Source organism: Oryctolagus cuniculus, chromosome X (genome assembly GCF_051225735.1).
Source record: "Oryctolagus cuniculus isolate XC-2025 breed Fujian yellow rabbit chromosome X, ASM5122573v1, whole genome shotgun sequence".
NCBI classification, from domain to species: Eukaryota; Metazoa; Chordata; class Mammalia; order Lagomorpha; family Leporidae; genus Oryctolagus; species Oryctolagus cuniculus.
Window position 1 is genome coordinate 48,249,152 of NC_142888.1, and position 22,645 is coordinate 48,271,796.

General features: G+C 49.6%; 1 protein-coding gene across 4 annotated transcripts in view; it reads left to right on the plus strand.

The window, feature by feature from the left end:
* Nucleotides 1-1,052: 1,052 nt before the first annotated feature.
* The window catches only part of STARD8 (StAR related lipid transfer domain containing 8), a 79,320-nt gene continuing 57,727 nt past the window's right edge, over nucleotides 1,053-22,645 (plus strand). The window contains exons 1-2 of one of the 4 annotated variants that reach the window (XM_008272731.5): nucleotides 1,053-1,328; nucleotides 17,716-17,749. In XM_008272731.5, coding sequence (XP_008270953.3) covers nucleotides 1,284-1,328; nucleotides 17,716-17,749 — 79 coding nt within the window. In that variant the 5' untranslated portion in view covers nucleotides 1,053-1,283. The remainder of the gene's footprint in view (nucleotides 1,329-17,715; nucleotides 17,750-22,645) is intronic. The other 3 variants (XM_089323889.1, XM_051827159.3, XM_089323890.1) reach the window with 3 other exon arrangements.

A 22,645-nucleotide genomic window follows, 5' to 3' on the forward strand; every position in this document is an offset into this window, starting at 1 on the left:
TGGACCTGAAGGGTTGTTTTTCTTTGTTTGTTTTAAACAATATTTGTTTATTTGAAAGAGAGAGAGAGAGTCTTCCATGTGCTGATTCAGTTCCCAAGTAGCAGTAACTGCCAGGGCTGGGCCAGGTCAAAGACAGAAGCCCGGAATTCCATCTGGGTCTCCCATGTGGGTGGCAGAGGCCAAAGTACCTGGGCCATCTTCTGCTGCTTTCCCAAGCACATTAGCATAGAGCTGTCTCGGAACCACACTCTGATATGGGATGCTGATGTTGTAGGGGACAGCTTAATCCACGGGGCTATGACACTGGCCCCTGGACTTGAAGGGTTTTGAGAACAGGAGTGGATGACGGAGGGGGCACCATCAGCTCTTCATAAGACACTCAGAAAACTCCTTGGGGGGGGGGGTGTTACCTGCCTTCCCATGGGGCAGCCCAGGGAGGTCTGAGAGGAGCTGCCATTGTTCTCCAGCCTTGCCGGGTCTCTAACCCCTAACAGACTTGAGACTTAGAGACCTCTGTTGCTGCCTGTCATGGCACAGCTGGGCCTCCCTGAGGTGCCAATGTGAGTCCCAATTCCTGCCTTAAGAACAGGGCTAAAGAGTGGCCCCTCTCCCCTCACGCAGGGTCCAGAGCGCCTGTCTATGAAAGGTTCCAAGGTCCCAAGGGGCCTTCACACCTCCCTGTGTCCCGCCCGGGCCACGGGCTCTTCTTCCTCAGCCCTTGTCCTTGGCCTTCTTCCCCCAGCTCCTGCGTGGTCGTGGCTGCAGAGGGAGGCCGCCTGGGGCAGGGTGGGTGGGGGGGAGCAGGGGGCGGGGTGGAGAGCTGTTACTCCTCCAGGAAGCCAGCAGGCAGACGTGCCAGCATGCAGGTGGCAGGGCAGGCAGGCTGGACACCCCGGGCTGGGGAACTGTAATATTCAGGGAATTTCAATTGGCACTGCTGTCCGGTCCCAGCCAACTGGTTAACGGTGCCGAGTTTGAATCAGTGACCCGCCTCCTGGTCCCTCCTCCTCAGGCAGCCTCTTTCCCTCCCTCCCTCCCTTCTTCCCTCCCTCGGCCCTCCGGGAGGGGCTTTAGTTGAGGCAGCTGAGCTCAGGCCAGCCGCCGCCCGCCTGCCTGCCTGCCTGCCTGCCTGCCTGCCTGCTGCTCTCTGCCTCTCCCCTCTCGGGGCCGGCTGATGGAGCGCAGGGCCAGCGCTGCCTCTTGCCGAGCGCTCGGTCCCCTCTAGCCTCGTCCCCAGAGAGGGAGAGGCCGGGGCCCTGCCAGCTAGCTGCCCGTGCCCCACCATGCCTCTGCTGGATGTTTTCTGGGCTTGCTTCAGGAAGGTGAAGGTAAGTGATTGCCCAATCCCAGCCCATCCCACCGCTCAGCAGGGAAGGGGGCAGTTGGGACCAGTGCGTGCAGTACAGCTGGGAAAGGCAAAGCAGACCTGATTTCTGAGATGGCTCCGGGCTCTTGGAGCTGGGAAAGATAGTTCACATCTTGCCTTTGTCCATGAACTAGCTCTGTGACCTTCTGCGGCTTTCCTATGAAAACGAGTAAGCTTGTTAGTTCTTTTTTTTTTTCTTTTTTTGTAATACTGGGTTTGTTGCTTTCCTGGGCTTGCCACAAGGGCAAAGATATTGTGTGTCTCTTAGCCTCAGTTTCCTTGGCTTTAATATGAGGACTATAGTGACACCAACCTTCCGGAGTGATGAGACGAGTGTTATTGTTTAAATATTACACGTAGGCAAGTGCAAAAGATAAAGTGTGTAAAGGTGCTAGCATGATGCCTGGCGGGCAGCATCCTCGCAAACAATGCTATCTGTTATTACTTATTTCCATCACCGTGTATCCAGCATTCACTCTGGGCTAGGCACCATGGGAGCTACACAAAGATGAAAGAGGATATAGCCTCTGTTCTCAAAGAGGAGATAAGAAAAGTGACAATTACTTATCCAGCACCTATGATATACCAGACATTGTGTTATATGGTTGCCAATCAGTAAATCATTGTTGAGTACCTGCTGTATCCTGGCTGGGGAAGTTACATGGGCACCACGGAACTCACAAGGATGGATAAAGCATGATTCTGCCCTCAAGAACCAAGAACTAATATTGACTTAGTACCTGCTATGTGCCAGACACAGGCCCTTGGGGTTCATTCCCTGTGGTAGTGGTCTTCACCAGCATCCGTTTTCGTCCTGTTTTTATATACGGAGAAAGGGCCCTGGGAGTGGTTAGGAACCTCTTCCAAGGTCACTCTGCTGCACCTGGCAGAGTCTGGGGTCTGAACTCCTAGGCCGACGCCCTTCTTGACACTCTGTGACTGCCCACAGTGCAAGCCAGTGGGAAGACTTTCAAACAAGTACACTGATGGCCAGATAGGATGAAAGGAATGCCGGGACCCTGGGGCAGGAGAGAGCCATTCCACCGGGAGGGACTGGAAAAGGTTTCACAGGAGGTCATGTTTGGGGCGAAGACAGTCCAGGCACGCCTGGCAGAGAGCAGTACATGAGCAAAGAGTTTGGAGGCAGGCAAGAGGTGGTGGGCTGGGGGAAGCGCTTGTTTCACGATGTGGCTCAAGTGCAGGGTTTAGGGGGAGAGGAACTGGGGTACAGGGTGGGGGGAACAGGATGCTACCTCCCAAATGGCTAGGAATTGATCTGAGAGCTCATGGCCCTCACCTAGTGGGGTGTCTGACAGATGTTTCACCCATCTGCAGTGCAACGAGAGAAAAGAGGGAATAATAAAGTGCGGTTCTTCATAAAGCCAAATTAATTCAACTCAAGGGACTGTTCTTTATTTGGAGATTATTGTGTGTTTCTCATGGGGATTTGGGTGCATATGAGCTTTCTTTTACAAAAGAAGAGTGAGAATTTTTTTTAATTGCACTGGGCAAAATAAAAAAAAATTTGTGACACACTGACGGTGCCCCTATTCATTTATTAAAAAACTGTTTTCCTTGGCCACAAGTTGTTACAGCGTGAGGATGGTGGCTGTCTTAGGGAATGGAGGGCTGGTTCCAGGACAGCAGAGAGAGAATTAAATGGAGGGCTTTAGGAAGAGCACACCAGTAGCAGTGGGTGGGGAGAGTGGGGAAGGGCCCGAGTGGAGGCTCAGAGGCCAGGAAGGTGGTGGTGGCAGTGATGTCAATGAGGGCAGGTGGGGACAAGGTGCTGAGAGCTGGATATGACGATAGACAGCGGAAAGGGAACTGAGATCTGACACCCAAGAAGTACCGCTGTCTGCTACCCTGGTTTACTATTCTGGGTGTTTGGCATGCATTTAAATCCCTTTGCACTCACTACCCCAAGTTCTCAGATGCCCACAAAGATGTTCAGCCCATGGCAGCTTCCTGGAAACTTTGGGGTAGGAGAGCCCCAGGAGAAGGTCGGGGAGCTCTGTCCCAGGTCAGGTCCCAGAGGCTTTTATGCACACACACACACACACACATTCACTCATATATATGTCCACGAATATAGGACACACACATGCATCTGTGCACACTCAGCTGCACACATATGCACAAGCATGTCTACACACATAGGTATAGATGTAAATGCACGTGCACACCCAGTACACATACACAAACAGCTCAACTCACACGTATTTGCATGCATGATTCTACAGAGGCAGGCATACAGGCACAGATACCTTCCCATGCACAAACACACAAGGATACACAGACCCAGGTGCAGGCACAAAATAATGTAAGTGGTCCGAAGCATGATGACAGCACAACCAAATGTGGGCATGTACACGCACACACGCACACACACACACACACACTGGGCTGTGTGGTTGTGTGTGACCTTGGCAGATGCAAATCAACACATGGCTAGATATCAGAGTGAAGAGGCAGCCAGGTAGACTCCCCCACATTTCGGCCTCATGCTCTGTCTTCCAAGGCTGCTGCTTTGAGGGCTCCAGGTGTCAGGCAGCTTGTCTACCCAGTCATAGGCAGGGGCTGCCCTGCGCTACTGCCCTATTTGAACCAGGCCCCTCCTTGAGCAATCTCACAACTGTGGAAGAACTGACTTGTGGAGCAGGGCCCGGCTGTGGCAGAGCCCACCATAGCTGGAAAGGGCTTCTCAGATCAGCTCACTCAGCCTCCTCAGGGTCCTGATGAGGAAACCGAGCACCCTGGCATCCTACACCTTATGGAGCTCTCCGTGACTTGAAGCGATGGGTGGAGGGCAGAAGCAGACACCTAGTGCTTCCATCCCACCCCAACCCCACAGGTATATATGCTAGCTGTGGGCCTCTGAGCCTCGGTCTCCTTGTCCATAAAATGATACTAACCCGTGCCTGCCTCATAGAGATGCCCTGAGAGTTTGTACAGTTGCATCTTTAATGTACCTGGCACAAAGTAGGTGGTAAAGACATGTGACTCATTGGAAGGTGACTTCTAGTGACTTATTGGGGAATAAGGGGAGACCTCATGAGTCAGGGATACTGGAAGGTGGAGAGGCCAGAGCAGGCCTTAGGATTGCTTTGAGCTGCTCTGGGGGTTAGGGGCAGCCAAGGGACAAGATGTTTGGATAAGAGATGAACCTGTATAACTCGTTCCATATGTGCTTGCTGTGTCTTCCCTGGAGGCCAGCAAGGGCTGGGAAGGCATCCTTGGCCCCTCAGTCCAACCAAGCCTGCATATGAGTCTCTCCCTCTCTCTCTCCCAGTCCCCTGCCCCAGGATCATTTTTGATGAATCCTTTGGCTTCCTTCCGGTGCCTAGCATGGTGTTATGTTATGCATATGAGCACCCGGCACGTGAACCCTCTCTCCTGGCACTCTCTGAGCTGCAGGTGTACGAATCAGTTCTAGAAGGTACTGGCCTGGAAGATGAGGGGGAATCCAATTGGAGCACCATGTCAGCCATGACCTCTGGGTGACTGGAAGAGCCAATTCCCCCCACTGTCCCTCAGTTCCCTCCTGGCATAACATAGGTAAATGATCACACAACACGAGAGATGGAAAGATCCGTAGGAGTCTTATATTCCTCCCATTCTGCTCCTCGTTCCAAACCACGGATGCAGAAACTGAGGCCTCGAGAGGAAAGAGATGTGTCTAAGGTTACAGAGAGAGGCAGGACGCATGTAGATTTGAATGTGGTCTGTGGAATATATGGTGATCTCCTTGCTTAGTCTGTGGCAAAGCCCCAACACAACTTGGCTCTGGTCAAATATGACAGCAATCCTGAGCAGGATGTCTGCATATTTGTCACACACACACACACACACATGTACCCATATTCTATGCATGCAGTAACAACCCTGCCCTACCTATAGACAGGCTTCTCTGGGAATCAGAACAAATCGTGGAGAGAAAAGTGCTTTGCAAACTGCAAAGGCTGAGAGAGGCCAGCCAGCCACCCGGCAGCCTACCACTGGACACCATGCTTTTCCCATCACTGGTTATATGAGTGCACTTGTGTACAAAGGCCTTCCTGAGTTCACGTGCTCACCCAACCTGCGTGTGCATGGGACTTACATGTGGCTGCTCTTGCACTTGCCCGCCCAGGCACCTGCTCACTGAGTTGTGCACAGACTCACATTCACACACAGACACACACACCCATAAGAGTCGAGCACACATCCTCTTGGCAGTGCTTTCTCGCCCCCCGGGTGCTCTCTGTTCCCAGGCTAGATGGAGCTCGTAGCTTCCCAGCCTTTGCCGGGAATCTGCCGGCAGGATACGGGGTGAAAGTGTGACAATGAGTGGGTGATTCAGCAGTTCCACTCTCAGCTTCCAGGATGTCTCTATTTTTCTGTCCCTTTGCCCCCGTCCTCCCAAGCAAGACCAGTTTCCCGCATGTACTGTGGATTTGGTGTGGGATGGGCGCAGGAGGCAGGGGAGGTGTAGGAAATTCAGGGGTGCACCAAATGTATACAAACTTGAGGCTGGGAAGGGACTTCAGGGAATTCTAGCTACTATCTCCATATTGCATGTAGGAGTCTGCTATCACATTTTACCAGAAGAATGACCAGACACTGTTCCATACCTCCAATGATGTGGAGCTCACCACCTCCTCTGATAGCCTGTTTCATCTCAGCATACTGCCCTAGGTCTCGTATCTTCATTTTTTGATGTGAGCATGGTTGTGACTATGCATGAAAGTGAGTGTATACATGTACACCCAAAATGTGTACATATGGCTATCTCTCAATTACTGGTTTGTAAGAAAGATAATATGAAATACGCTCTCAGTTCATAGGAAGACTGCTTGGGGGAGTGGGGAGCGTTGCAGGGCAGGGCCCTATATTCCATGAAGGAGGTTTTAATTCTGGGGCCTACTCTACAGAGTTCCCAAGCCCAGTCGAGTAAAGTGTCAGCTGAGTGGTGGGTACTGGCTCACAGCATGCGTGAACAATCCACACTCTATGGATTGTCCCTGCTTGGCTAACTGTAAGTCCCCGACATGCTGACCCATATGGTGTACCTGTGAGGCACCGGCCTGGAGAGCGAGGTGAGTGAGTAAGACACTGGCATCACTCCAACAGAGTTAGAGTTGTGAATTGGATTCTGGGTGATTTGGGAAACTTCCCGAGAGGAGTTTCCCACTTCCGAATAGAAGGCAGCTGAATGTAATCCAAAAAGCACTGGGCAAAGAGTCAGACTGACCTGGATATTGTGTCCACCTCCGCCACATCTAGGCTGAGTGATTTTGGTCAAGTCGCCTCTCCCCAGGGGCTAAGACTTAATGGAGGTTCCAGTGAAATGGTGCACAGGTAAGTCTGGAACATGGTGATGCTCCATTGAGTCAGAACCGTAAGCGATGATCTATGGAAAAAAGAGCGGGGAGTCTCTTCAAGGAAGACTAAAGCTGGAGACAGGAGAGGGAACAGGCACAGCTTCAAGGGACTTGCCATAGATGTAGAGGGCAGGTGTGAGTGGCAATGGAACCAGGAGGCAGAATGAGAGACTTTGCAATTTGTGTGTTCAATGTTGGTGCTTTTGATGCAGTGAAAAGACCAGCATATATCTATAGGAGGAAGGCATGGAGCCTAGCCCTTCGCCTCTCTGAGCCACAGCTTGTAAGCTATGTGACCTTGAGAATGTGACTTCACCACTCTGAGCCTTAGTTTTTTTGCTCCACACAATGTGGATAATAATATGGGGCTGGCATAGTGATGCACTGTGTTAAGCCGCCACCTGAGATGTGAGCATCCCATATCAGAGTGTCGGTTCACGTTCTGGCTGCCCTGCTTCTGCTCCAGCTCCCTGCAAATGTACCTAGGGAAGCAGTGGGTAATGGTCCAAGTAGTTGGGCCCCTGCCACCCACGTGGGAGACCAGGATGGAGTTCTGGGTTTCTGGCCTTGTCATGGTCCTGCCCCTGCCATGGTGGCCATTTGGGGAGTGAACCAGCAGATGGAAGATCTCTGTCTCCTTCCCATCCCCATCACTCTGCCTTTCAGATAAATAAGTTAATCAAATGTTTTAATTAAAAAATGTAGTGGCATTGTGGTGGAGCAGGTTAAGCCTCCACCTATGATGCCGACATCCCATGTGGGCGCAGGTTCAAGACTTGGCTCCTCCATTTCCAATCCAACTCCTTGCTAATATATGTGGGAAAAGCAGCAGAAAATGGTGCAAGTGCTTGGGCCCTTTCACCCATGTGGGAGACCTGGAAAAGGCTCCTGGCTTCGGATTGGTGCAGCTTCAGTCATTGTGGCCACTTGGGGAGTGAAGATCTCTCTGTCTCTCTGTCTCTGTCTGTCTGTCTCTCTCTCTCTCCTCTCCTCCTCCTCTCTAAGTCTGCCTTTCAAATAAATAAAAAAAAGTCTTTAAAAATGTAGATAATAATAATCCCCACCTTATACGGTTGTTCTGAGGTTTAAATGAGTTAATATATATAAAGCTATTAGAAAAGTAGCATGTTCTAAGGGTCAATTCTTTATTGTTTAGGCGTTGGGGATCATTGTAATTCTTACTTTACAAGTTTGTTTTGCGAGGCAAATGAAACAATGATGAAAAAGCATTAGTTATCGTGAGTGAAACACAGGGTTTCCTTTGGTTGTGGCTAGCTTTAAGAAATTCATTCCTTCACTCACTCAACCAAGCAATATTTATTCAGGGCCTTCTTCCTATGTGCCAGGCACTGGGTTGGATCCAGTCTAGACAGATGATGTTGAGCAATACTGCTGTAGGTCCCTGCCCTTCCAGAGCTTACTGTCCAGGGGGTAGAAGATGAGGTTTTCTTTTCCTTTTTTTTTTTTTTTTTTTGACAGGCAGAGTGGACAGTGAGAGAGAGACAGAGAGAAAGGTCTTTTGCCGTTGGTTCACCCTCCATTGGCCGCCGTGGCCGGCGCGCTGCAGCCGGCGCACCACGCTGATCCGATGGCAGGAGCCAGGTGCTTCTCCTGGTCTCCCATGGGGTGCAGGGCCCAAGCACTTGGGCCATCCTCCACTGTACTCCCTGGCCACAGCAGAGAGCTGGACTGGAAGAGGGGCAACCGGGACAGAATCCGGCGCCCCTACCGGGCCTAGAACCTGGTGTGCTGGCACTGCAAGGCGGAGGATTAGCCTAGTGAGCCGCGGCGCTGGCCAGAAGATGAGGTTTTCATATGCACAACCCCCAAGTTCTCCATTGGTGGATATGGGATTGATTTAGTCCAGGAATGGAATGGACTCCATGCAGGATATGAAACTCTTCATTCAGTTCACAATGTTAGTCTACCTAGTGCCTGGCCTTGACAATCAAGGCAAAAGGATGGCCCTCCTAGTGGAATCTGGGTCATTCCCACAACAGTAAAGCCTGAAGCAGTCTTGGGTGTAGCCTGAGGGATGGGGGCGGGGCCTCTGCCATGATTTTCCCTGATCCTAATCCTAACCCTTGCTCCCTTCCCCCACCTGCCCCATCTCAGCCACAACTGGTGTGATTTATTCAACAGTTAGCTGAGACTGGAAAATATTTGTTCTGGGCTGGGGTGGGGGTGGGGCAGGAGAGGTGGGATGGGCATTGGGAAGGGGAGATGGGGGGGTAGGAGGAATGGCTTCAGCTGCAGCTCACATCCCCTCAGATACTGATGATGAACTTTGTCTGCAGCTTCTTTGGTGCTAATAGGGGTACAGGTGGGAGTCCTTGGGAGAGGACATACCTGAGACTATGGCCGGTGCAGAAAGAAGTGGAAGAGGCTGCACAGTGGCAATGCTAGAGTTGAAGTTTTCCTCCCAAAGAGAGAGAAGTTTAGAACTAATACTAAGTAATAGTTACAGAGCACAGCATTTCAAACCCTTCATGCATGCTAACTCATATCACCCTCGCTATAACCCAGCAAGGCACGTGCTGCTATTCCCATAATTTTCATGTTCTTGATACCCAGAAAGGTTCAGATACTCATCCACCATCACACAGCTCTTCTTAAGTGGTGACCTTGAGATTTTTTTAACTCAAGTAATCTGGTTCTAAAATCTACTATGTTTATGCAGTCTGTGACTCTGTTTTACCACCTGTAAAATGAAGAAGGTAGGTGGATTTATTGCTGACCGTCCTTCCAAAGCTGATATTTCCATCAAATTTCACATATACTTCTCTGAACTTCCAGGCCATATTTAAAAAAAAAAGTCACCGATCCCAAAATGTCAGTGATTTCCACTCAAGGTCCCTGGGGAAGAGGAAGGGGTGCCTAGGCTCAGGGAAAAGAGCCTGCACTGGACGCTGTTCCTCCCAGCAGCCCCTAGGGCCTGAGAACAGCTGGAGGCCTTGGGGAGCTCCGGGAGCCAGGGCCCGGCCTGATTTCCAAGTTACTGATGACAGTAACAAGGAGCAGTAGCTTAGGCAGCCCGTGCTGTGACTTGGGGTCAGAGGATTCTTGCTGGGGTTGGGGACTAGAGCTCCTTGGCCTCATTCTTTGGCCAACCCCTGAGTTGCCACTGCCACTGCCAAGGACCTCAGAGTCCAGTTCAATCAGCAGTTGCAAGGCTGGAGTTTGCCAAAAGGCAGAAGCAAGGAAATTGTGCACTATGGGGAATGGGGTTAAGGCCCTGGAAATGGGTGTGGCCTGACTGTCCTTGGCTTTTCTTTCAGCCTGGGTTGGGTCATACTCTGGGCGCTGGAGAGAAGAATGTGGTGTGGTGGGGTAGTGTAGTAGCTGGAAACAGGACACTGACCTACGAGCCCAGGTTCTGCCCCTTCCCCCCTCTCTGAGCTTGACTTTCCTTTTCTACATCCTACTTCATAACTCATTGCAAAGATGACATCTGTGAAAGGGCCTGGCACACCTTCGGTGCTCAGTAAGTATTAGGTAAACGTGAAGAGAGCAGATCTGTCTTTGTAAGTGCTAGGCACATGGCTTACACCAGAATGAGAACAAACTTTAGCTTGCTGCTCTCTCTCTCTTCATCCCCCGGCTAAGAAAAGCCTAGGATTGGGGACACCCTGTGGAAATAGAAGCATGGTAGAAAAGACGGATGTTAGTACTCTGAAGTTCAGGAACTAGGTTATTCAGGCAGGTCCCCCATTTGTCCTATCCCCATGCCTAGGCCCATCCCCAGTCAGGCTCGTCCAGAGTCTGGAAAAACAGCTCAATCCCACACTGGAAGCACTGCATCTCTCCCATCCAGCCTCTTCCTCGACTCACCCCTCGAAGGCCTCTCCTGGAAAGACTCCCAAGCTCCAGGCAGGAAGGAGGATCCCTGTTGGCCAGTGGGAAAGTCAAGTCTTTGGGATATGAAATTCCTGAGATTATCCAGAGAACCCCTGGGGACTGCAGCTGCTCGCTCACTCTCCTCCCTGGCCCAGCTCTTGGCTGCTGTGGAGGTGGGGAGGACAGTCAGGCCTGAGGCTGGGAGAAGGCTGGCAGAGGAAGGCAAGGGTCCCAAGGCGAGGGCTTCGGTGAGCCAGCGGAGGAGTTGGGGTGTGCAAGGAGGAAAGGAGGCCCTGTTAGGACTGGCAGGAAGGAATTAAAAGGGGGAAAGAGCCCAAGGCAGCAGGTATTTCGCTTATAGGGGTGACCTATAAAACCACCAGGCCAGGTACCCTTCCGGGCACTAGATGAGGAGCTGGTAGAGCACAGTAATCCTGCTGGGTAGGAACAGAGTCAGGCATCCTGAGGGGCCCACACACTCCCAGCTCCTATGGGGCAGCGTACAGCCTCAGGGAGAAGAGGGAATGATAGGCCTTTTAGGGGTTCCTCAAATGGTTCTCCCATACTCTGAGTTCTGCAAAAGCCTCTAGAAGTTGTTTAAATCTGTTGCTGTTTCCCAGCTGGGACGATCCCCCACTCTCTTCCTTCTGATGGGAGGAGAGGAATGCTCAAGGGCCTGCCTATTGTTAGGTAGTCCGAGGCCTAGCAAAGAATCGCTCAAAGGTAAAGGGCCGAGCCCACAATGCCTGGATCAGTCAGTCCTTCTCGAAACCAGGTCTCCCCCCGCCCTTCCTGGGGATGAAGTTGGGAGCTGCCAGGGCTGTGAAATCCCACCACAGCCTTGAACACGAGCAACATGCTTCAAGGTCATTGGCATGGGGTTTAAAAGTGGTGCTGTGCAATTGATCATAATGAAAGGACTAAGAGTCAAAGGGAGCACATAAACAAGTCTAGTATCTGCTAACACTAACCGATAGAATAAATAAAGGGGAGAGTGATCCAACATGGGAAGTGAGATACTCAGCAGACTCATAGAATGGCGGATGTCCTAAATAGCACTCTGGCCTCAGAATCAGCCCTAAAGGCACTCGGATCTGGCTGAAAAGCCCATGAGAGTATTTCAGGCATGGAAAGCCAAGACACTCTGGCAAAAAGATCTCTGTGAGTGAGATCCCAGTGGAAAGAACAGGTCTTCAAAGAGGGAGGTGCCTTTCTCTGAAGGGAGGAGAGAACCTCCACTTTGACTATGACCTTGTCTAAACAAGATAAGAGTCGGAGAACTCAAGGGGCTTCCATAGCCTTGGAAACTCATGACTGGTGCATAGGGAGATTATTGATGCCATAAACAGGAGTGTCAATTTGTAAAGTCAACAACAGGAGTCACGGTGCACTTACTCCTCATGTAGGATCTCTGTCCTTAATGTGCTGTACACTGAGGCTTAATGCTATAACGAGTACTCAAACAGTATATTTCACTTTGTGTTTCTATGGGGGTGCAAACGATTGAAATCTTTACTTAATGTACACTAAACTGATCTTCTGTAAAAAAAAAAAAAAAATGAAATTATCAATTCCCAACTTGACTCTCACTGGGATTAAACATGACAATAGGTCTGATCTGATTTCATCATCATTTAAAAAAAAATCATCTATTATTTTTCACTTTATGTTTCTGTGTGGGAACAAACTGTTCAAATCCTTACTTAATGTATACTAAGCTGATCTTCTGTATATTAAGATAATCGAAAATGAATCTTGATGTGAATGGAAGGGGAGAGGGAGTGGGAAAGGAGAGGGTTGTGGGTGGGAGGGACGGTATGGGGGGGAAAGCCATTGTAACCCATGAGTCGTACTTTGGAAATTTATATTCATTAAATAAAAGATAAAAAAAAAAAAGTGGTGCTGTGAAGGAGTGAATGGTTGGCTTAGTGGTTAAGACCCTACTTGGGATGCCTGCATCCCATATCACGGTGCCCAAGTGCACGTTCTGCCTCTGTTCCCTATTCCATCTTCCTGCTAATGCAGACCCTGGGAGGCAGCAGGTGATGGCCCGAGTACTCGGGTGCCTGTGGCCCACATGAAAGACCCAGATTAAATTCCTGCCTCTCAGCTTTGGCCTGGTCCATCCCTGAGCATTTGGGTGTTGAATCAGAGGATGGGAGTTCTCTGTTTGTATCTTTCTGTCTGTCTGTCTCTTTCTATCTTTCTACCTCTTAAATAAAAGGGGACATCATGACACCAATGCTCCAACTGAAGGCCTGGTGGCAGCCTCAATCCAGCCCAGGTCCCACACCATCCTCCACACACCCAGCTGTCTCCATGTTGGACTGGGAACTCATGCAAGGACCCAGCCTATGTCTTTATCCATGCCTGTGTTCGATGACAGCACAGCTCAACACAGCTCCTGTTCTAGACCTACATAGAATACACACACATGCTCATGCACGTGCAAGCAGCCAGATCCACTGCACCCATCTCCCAGATGAGAGACCCCAAGAAACAGAAGATTGGCTCCAGAGGAGCAAGGAAGCCTGTTTGCCACAGTGGCCACAGTCTGTGTTGGCAAAACCCAGGCCAGGTCTGGGGGCGGTGAGAGCCCACCCCACTCTGGAGGAAGGGAGGGCCAGGCTGTGAATAGAGCTCTGTGTGGCCCAGCTGAGAGGGCTGGGGGAGGCTGGAATGTGAGGAACGTGCTCTCATGGCTGTGGCCCTAGGCCTGAGTCTATGGCGTAAGGCTGGCGGCCATGGCGGGGCAGGGTGGGGGTGGGGTGGGGGGAGATGCAGAGGAGAGGCGAAGCAGAGAAAGCTAGCAAGGAAAGACCCAAAGACTCTGAGGCCTCCCCTCAGATGCAGGGCAAGGACTAGTCCTAGAGCCTGCAGGCAGAGCAGAGAGGACATTGGCTGGCGAGAGCGAGCTCCACGCGGGGCTGTACCAAGTAGCTTGTTTCCAAACTGCCCCGTTCCCTTTTGCTCTCAACACCTCCCGACCTCTTTTATTTCTGGCTGCTCTGTCCCCCATTAGACTGCAAGCTCTTCCAGGGCTGGGATGCTGCACAGATCCTCTGAGAGCAACAAGTCCAAGGGGAGAGTCGTGACGACAGGGATGAGGGTCTGCTCATGACAAGGTCCCCTCCCTCTCAGCGATGAGTTACACCCTCTGCTCAGTTCCACCAGGCTTTGTACTTTTCAGCAGTGCTTACATGGAATTGTGCTGATGATTTGGGCCTGTGATTGATTTGCCGATGTGGCTGTGAATTCCTCAAGGAGGGGAACTGACCTGCTGTGTCTGAAACCCTGAGTACCCAGCCCTGAGGAGATACTTCATGAATGAATGAATGAATGAATGAGTGAACACAATATGAATGAATGATTACTGGGTAGACAGATGGTTACCACTAGTCTTGCAACTGCAGGACTTCAGGCTCCTGGGTTCAGAACTCCCAAGTGAGAGCCAGGGAAACCAAAAGAACCTTCTCTCCCATGCAAAAGTTCATACCTCGTCTTCTCCAGCTACTCATCTTCTGGCTACCACAACAGCAGCCAGGTAAAGCTCAAACAGCAGAGCGAGACTCACTGTCCTGGCTCAATCCAGGTTATCCTGGAACCAGAGAGAAAAGGGTAGGCTACAATGCAACTGGGAGCCTTACAGACCTCAAGTGAACCTGGTTCTGACCTTTACCAGCTTTGTGATCTTGGGTGAGTCACTTCCCTTCTCCTGGGCCTCATTTGCTTCATGGGTCACCTGAGGATAAGGAAAATGCAGCCTGCTTCTGACAGAGACAGTCACGCATTTGTAACCTGGAAATCCCTGTGTAGATGTAAGGCCCAGTTATCTCCCGAGTGATCTTCAATTCTGTCACACCTCTGATGGATTGACATGGTAGAGTTGAAGAGGTGATTGAATGTGACTGGAGCAAGAGTATGAAATAGCACTCTGTCCCAGCGCTGTGGCACGGTAGGTTAATCCTCCACCTGTAGTGCTGGCATCCCATATGGGCACCGCTTCGAGTCCCAGCTGCTCCACTTCCAATCCAGCTCTCTGCTGTGGCCTGGGAAAGCAGTAGGAGATGGCCCAGATGCTTGGGCCCCTGCACTTGCTTGGGAAACCTGGAAGAAGCTCCTGGCTCCTGGCTTTGGATCAGCTTAGCTCCCAGAATTCGTCTCCTAATTCCGCGGGCTTGTCACATGTAGGAACTCAGAGACCTACTTCCTCCTTCCTTCCCTTCCACTTCCTCATCCTTTCTCCTTTTTTCTCCCCTATTGTCTATCACTGAAATTGTATTGCCTTGCTTAATCACAGTTGCACTTTGCAGCTAGGTAAGGGACTTCCAGGTCCCTCTTGATTTGTTATTCTCCTCTGGTCACACTCATCTCGTTTAATAACTTCCTCTCTCTCTCACACTAACATCCCTGAAAGAACTTTCTTTTTAAAATAGAGATTTGCTTATTTTATTTGAAAGGCAGAGTGACAGAGAGAGAGAGAGAGAGAGAGAGAGAGAGATTTTCCATCCACTGATTCACTCCCCAAATGGCCACAAGAGCTTGGTCTGGACCAGGTTGAAGGCAGGATCCAGAAACTCCATCCGGGTCTCCCACGTGGGTGGCAGGGGTCCGAGCACTGGGGCCATCTTCCACTGCCTCCCAAAGCACGTTAGCAGGGAGCTGGACTGGAAATGGAGCAGCTGGGACTTGAACATGTTTTCCAACATGGGATAGCGGCATCACAAGCAGTGGCTTAATCCACTTTGCCACAACCCCCTTCCTCCCTGCAGGGCCTTTTCATTGAACACTCGGTGGTAGGCACAGCTCTCCTCGCTCTTATCTCCTGTGGACAATTGTGATCTGCAAAGGTGGAGCTGACCTTCAGTCATTTCGGGGTGACCTAAAGCTCAGCTACATCTCCAAGGCTTGAGAGTTATTGTGGTCAAGTGTCTGTACCTACTGTGGCAGTCATCGTGCAAAGGCTACGAGATAGGACACATACTGTGACAACTCCTTTCCTGATAACCTTTCTGTTGGTTTTAAGGCTGACTCTGGAAAGGAAGGTGAAGAGGCAGGAAGATGTTTCTACCTCTAAGAAGCACTCTTCTTCCTTTCCTTCCTCTTTTCTTCCCTTCTTAACTATTGAATTAACATCTCAATGACTACCATGCTTGCCAAAGCCACTGATGCAGCCTGCCTGAACCACCACAAAGGCAAAAAAAAAAAAAAAAAAAAAAAAAACAAAACAAAAAAAAAACACCATATGTCCCTGCTTCCATTGTATTACTTCAGTCTACTCCCCCCCAACAGCAGCCAGAGTGCACATCTTAGGGTGGAAATCAGATCTTTTCATTCTACTTCTCTACACCCACCAATGGCTGCCTACTGTCATCTGAATCAACGTCAAAAATGTCACTCCTTGCCTTGAAACCCTTGCATGATTTGCCCCTTGCCTCTCTGTTTAACCTCTGGAATGTTCTGCACCCAGATCTTCACATTGCTGACTCTTGATCATGCTTACACTTGATCTTAGCCAAAAGGCCGAGAAGTGATCCTGATCACTTTTGTCTCTGCTCAAAGTTGAGCTCTTCAGAGGCCGGCGCTGTGGCATGATAGGTTAATCCTCCACCTGTGGTGCCAACATCCCATATGCGCGATTTGAGTCTCGGCTGCTCCACTTCTGATCCAGCTCTCTGCTGTGGCCTGGGAAAGCAGTAGAAGATGGTGCAAGTCGTTGGGCTGCTGCACCTGCGTGGGAGACCTGGAAGAAGCTCCTGGCTCCTGGCTTTGGATCAGTTTAGCTCCAGTCATTCTGGCCATTTGCAGAGGGAACCGATGGATGGAGGACCTTTCTCTCTGTCTTTCCCCCTCACTGTCTGTAACTCTCTCTTGAATAAATAAATAAATAAGTAAGTAAAAAAATTTCAAAGTTAAGCTCTTCAGAGACATCCCCTCTGGCTGCCTCCCCATCTGTACTACCAGACCACTCTGCCTCATCCTGGTTTTATTATTTTAAAGAGTTCCTTCTTGCCATTTAGGGATAGTTGCAATTTCCTCATTTCTTTGTTTACTTATTTATTAATTACCCCTTCCCACTAGGATTTCAGCTCCACGAGGAGTTTGTCTAGATTACTGCTATACCCTAAGCAAGGGCATTGGTACTTTATAACTATTTGTCAAATGAATGAATTTATAAAGTATTCTGCCATTTTTTAAAGATTTATTTATTTATTTATTTGAAAGCCAGAGTTATGAAGAAAGAAGGGGGGGGGAGAGAGAGAGAGAGAGAGAGAGAGAGAGAGAGAGATATCTTCTATCCACTGATTCACCCCCTACATGGCTGCAATGGCCAGAGCTGGACCAGGCCAAAACCAGGAGCCAGGAGCTTCATCTGGGTCTACCACATGGGTGCAGGGGCCCAAGGACTTGGGCCATCTTCAGCTGCCTTCCCAGACACATCAGCAGGGAGCTGGATAAGAAATGGAGCAGCTGGAATGGGAACCAGCACCTATATGGATGCCAGCATCGCAGGAATCTTAACACTGTGCCACAATGCAGGCCCTGCTCTACTGTTTTCCAAACATACTTTCATATACAGTAATTTCTCACAAAACCTGTGAGGCTGGGATTATTATTCTCCTAATCTTATGATTCAGAAACTGGAGTCCTAGGGTTATGAACAATGTCCAGCGTGACAAAATCAATAACTGGAAGAGAGCTCTAAACTTAGGGCTGTTCAATGTTCAATGTTCAGTACTGTTCTTCCCACCAACACGTCTTCTGATGGGATACTATACTCGAGATGGCATGTGCCAAACAAATGTTGACTGATCATTTGATAATCTTTATTATCATGCATTGAGACAGTTCTGGGAGCTGTGCACATTGTCTCTAACCCCTTGACTTAGGGGCATGCTCCATTCCATGAGAGTGAAGTGAACAGGGGGAAACCAGCCAATGGGGTAGGAGAAAATAGTGGAGCAGGCAGTGAGGCATCTGTAATTCTAGGCTCCACTTTGGTCCTTATTTCATTTTCCTAGTCGGTGGCCTCAGTGTACCCTTCTGTAAAATGGGTCGATGGGACTTGCTGACCGTGAAGCTCTCTTTGGATTTTGACATGGCATTTCTGCCATGCTTTGACTTTTTTTGTTGTTGTTTCCTTTGCAGTGCTTCCCGTTGCTACAAGTGAGGAAGAATGCAGGTGAGTACACGGCACGGGGCTCACGAATGGCATACGATACGCAGCCTCTCGGTCCCTCATGGGGCAGCTGAGCAAGTTCCTGGGCAGGGGAGCCAATGGCTGCCTCTCGCCACTGGGCATTTTCGGGCCTCCTCGAGCCCCGCCTTTGAGCTCAGTGACAGAGTCTCTTGATTTCTCAGATGGGGGTTTTGCTCTTGTCAGAGAGCCACAGGAGTGTTTCTCTCCAAAGCTATCAGGAAGTGGCAGCATGTGCTTCCCTTGTTCTCAAACACCTTCTACCCCCCAGCAAACATGTTAGGGGTGGAAGATTCGGCAGAAGAAGCAACAGGTAAGTGGAGGATAAGAGAAGGAAGACTGGCATTTTGGGTTTGAGGTCGGTGATATTCCGAATACTTGCTTTATCTGGAAGGCTTCCAAGAAGAGGGAGGCCTCGGGGTTAGACTAAGGGGATATACACAGCCATGATGTGAGAAAGCTCTTCCCTTTTGCTCTCCAACAAGCTTCTTTGAGCCTGCCTGCCTCTGGCATCCTCGTTGGTAGTGGACAAGTGGCTGGCATTCTACAAGCAACTTCCGTTTGCTAGAGAGGACGCTGTTGTTTAGAGAGGGATAATCCGATGCCTTTGGGGAAGACGAAAAGGACAGACACTGGCCAGGAAAGACTTTGCTGCCAGAGCCTGAATTCCTGCCATAGGCCAGGCTTTGTCAAGCTCTCTGAGGCCATCCTATCGGCTCCAGTCCAACTGCAGTCCTTCCCATTGGCTCCATTTTATTTTATCAGGATGAGTTCATTATGACTTGAACGAGCATAGCTCCTGGGTGACCTTTAGGGTTGGGAATCCCTGAAACAGAAAAGCAGCGATTAACAAGTGGCATGCTAAGGGTCTGCGCAAGGCATCTTGGGAAGGTGTTGAAAGAGACAGCTGGAGCCTTTCTCATGAGGATCTCTTAAAATGGCTGGAGCCGCTTCGGGCTCTGTGTTACCAGGAGGTAGAGTGGGGATATGGTGATATCCCAAGGACCTTCCCACCTGAGGATCCTAAGTCCTGGAGTGGTGGCTGCCAAAAAAAAAAAAAAAAGTGCCTGAGTGAGGGGTTTCTTTGCAGTGCCATGACACTGCTTTGATCAGCACAGAATACACATCTGCTTCTCCGCCACCACCACCACCCCTCCCTGCCCTGGCCTCCCCCATTCCAGGGCTTCCTGCTGAGCGCAGTTCCTGCATCACACCAGAGACCGCTGGGGGCACGAGATCTGCATGTGCTGCCTGTATTGGGGGGGGGGGGGACAAACTTCTCCATTTCAGACGCACCAGCTGCAAAGGCTAAAAAGAAAGCCCTCGAGGCTTGAAATAGTGACACCTCCTCCCAGACGGCCACATTCACAGCTGCCAGGCTGAGGCGCCAGCCCTGAGAGCCCTGGGAGAGTGGGCACCCGGTGGCTTGGCTGAGAGGTCTGCGGCTCTCCGTGGAGAGAGGAGGGCTCAGCCAGAGAGGATGGTATCCACAAAGCTGAGATACGGCTGGCCTTCTTGCTCCTTTGGGTTACAGGTTCAATGTGTCTATTTAAGGGCAACTGTGAACACACGGAGGCTGATCTCAAGTCACTCAGGCAAAAATTAAGAGTTTTTGTGGCAACAGTAGGTGCAAGGCACTGGGAATCAGAGCAAATTCATTACAAAATCACTAGTGTGAGCTCAGGCAAGTAACTTCATCTCTCCGGACTGGTGTCCACGTCTATAAAAATGGAGCCAATTACATGGAGCTCTAGTTTGAATCAGAGAAATACAATTATTTTTTAAAAAGATCAAAATCAAATATCACTTATTTTACTCACACATAAACAGAACAGATTTAAATGTTTGTGTGGTCAAAACAATATATCATTTAAAAGATAAACACATCTATGTAGAATGCATGTTAATAGTACTTACTTTTAAGGTATAATTCAAATTTCCAGTATTACTTAACACCTTTTTAAAATCAAATATAATAAAGAAACAAGTCTAGAATACACACACGCACACGCACACACACATCAAAGTGCTGAAAAATGTGATTATTTCTGATATTTAGCCCAGGCAATGAGTAAAACTCTTCACTATTTATTTGTACAACAGGTAATTCCTTCTTCATATATTTCACAGTTTAGAAGATACGAAAAATAAAAAAGAAATCTCTTCCCACCCCTGTCGCCCAACTTCCTAGCAATCCTCCATTTTACTAGCTTGCTGGGCCCCTGATGGGTTTACAAAGTCTGCAGAGAGTGAGCTATGCTAGCCAGGACTGTAGTGGGGGCTGTTGCCACCTGATTGGGGGTGGGGATAGGGCTGAGTGGAGTGTGCAGCAAGGGCAACAGCAGGAATTGTGGGAGCATGAAAGGGAGGGCAGTGGAATCAACATTCATTGGAGACCCAGTCTTTTTTTTTTTAAGATTTATTTATTTATTTGAAAGTCAGAGTTACACAGATGGAAGGAGAGGCAGAGAGGGAGAGAAGAGAGGTCTTCCATCCACTGGTTCACTCCCCAATTGGCCTCAACAGCTAGAGCTGTGCCGATCCGAAGCCAGGAACCAGGAGCTTCTTCCGGGTCTCCCACACGGGTACAGGAGCGCAAGGACTTGGGCCATCTTCCACTGTTTTCCCAGGCCACAGCAGAGAGCTGGATCAGAAGTAGAGCAGCCGGGTCTCAAACCAGTGCCCATATGGGATGCCGACGCTTCAGGCCAGGGCGTTAACCCACTGGCGCTGGCCCCGGAGACCCAGTCTTGACTGGGCCACTCATGGTGGAATGCTCCTAAGAGCTGCCCCCTCTCAGAACCTCGATGATTCCATCTCTGTGTTGAGCCTGTTGTGTTTACCAATGCTGTTGCCCTGAGTGGAATAGAAACAGTGCAGAAGACCAACCAGGGACTTTGGAGTGATGAAAAAGGTGAAACACTGTGCTGAAGCTGACAGGTGCATATCATTTATCTATGCAATCTTCATGCTCTTTGGACAAGTCAGTGAAAGATTTCTGGTCCCACTGACAGAGGAAACCTTGGGAGTGGTTATCCCAGGATCCCATGGCACTGACTTATGGGAGGGCATTGGGAATGCCTCACTGGCTTCAACACATGTGGTGACCCGAATAACCTTTGAGGGACTTACCATCCACATTGGCTCACGAGCCCACCAGCACCACATTTCCCAAACGGCATTGATTTTGTGAACCAACTTCACAATTTTTGCCATAATATACTCAATAGCTTTCCTTACATCAACTCAGTTGTAAACAACAGCCTCACCTTAAACCATAATATCTGTGAAAGTAGGTTTTTCCTAATATGTTTATGTTAAATATATATATATGTATATATGTGTGTATATATATATATATATATATAATGATTCAAATTACCAAGTTGCTTCTCCAAGCTATGCCATGCCAGTATACAGTAACTATTGGACAGTACAGAACTAGTGGTAATACCAAGGGCAAACTGCAAGGGGATTCCAGCCTTAGGGCCTCCCTCCAAACTCACTCTGTGCTCCTTGCATCACTTCCTGCTTCTCCCAAGTCCTCACACCTTGTTATTGAGCGTGAATTGCTCCCCAAATGGAAATAAGTTCTGGATCCTAAAAGGAATCTCCTTTCTCCAAACAAAACCCACACTTCAAAACTGCCTCTTAGAGACTGTGCAGTGAGAACCATTGCCTGGGGGAGCCAGAAGCTCTGGGTTCCAGTTTTTGGCTCTGCCCTCTGCCAGCTGTGTGACCTTAGGCCTGTCCCTTTCCTTCTCTCGGCCTTAGGGGCCCCAGATACGGAATGAATAGTTTTCTCTAAAGGGCCTTTAGGGTATCTTTCTGGTCCTTTCTGCATTGAAATTTAAAGACTCCTGGACTCACAGACTCCACAGTTGTGCTGAACCCATCAGCTCCTCTTCCCAACAGCTTGCAGAGGTGAGGGGGCTTCTGACCTTCCTGCCCACCAGCTTCACACCAAATCCTCCCTGGCACACACTGCTCCCAGTGCACAGAACTGCTGTCATTGGCCAGAGCCATCCCAGGCTTCTCCACAGTCTCCCACTAGAGTGACTGAGGCGACCTGGAGGGGAGTAGTAGTCTCCTTGTAACAGGAGCCCCGGCTCCCAACACAGCTGGCTCCAGTCTGGCTACAGGCTTGCTCTCCACCAGACTCCATCCATCAGCTGCCCCAGACCCCTCCCCTTCCTCCAACTCAGAGCGGGTGGGAAGGCCGATTTGAAAGGTAGAAAATAGAAGCAAACACATTTTCTTGGCTACATTAATTTAAGATGCTACTGGGTGCCACCTCCAAGGCTCAGGAGGGCAGTCAGCTAAACTACTAAGCATGTGAAAACTACCCAAAAGATAACAATTCAGTCTCTTTCCTCTGTTTTGAAGGGACAAAATCATGCTTTTAAACTAACTCTTGTCAGATCTGGCCATTTAACATTTACTATTTCACAAAAAGCATTTATTTCACAGGCCATGGCTCATCTAATATTTCACAGATATTTTACCTAGTAACTTGGAATAGCATAAAGATCTACTTACTTAGGGAGTATCTGGAATTGATTATCATTTGAGACAGGAAATCTTTCAGCCATGAGCTACAGCAATCTCAGCCAAGGCAAAACGCTGGGCTTTGAGTCCAGAGATCAAGCATCGAGTCCTATCTCTGCTGTTAACTCTTTCTGTGGCTTTTGGTCAGTCCCCTCATCTCCCTGGGCCTCAGAGTCATTGTCCACACATTGAGAAGGCTGAGCTAGGAGGTCCCGAGGTTCTCTGCACTTTGACTCAGGGTTGTCCCCTGGCCCCTGCTTCTGCCCGATGTCAGACTGAAAGGAGGGGGAGGTGCCCGTCAGGGAAAAGGGCAATTTCAAGATGTTCTTTGGC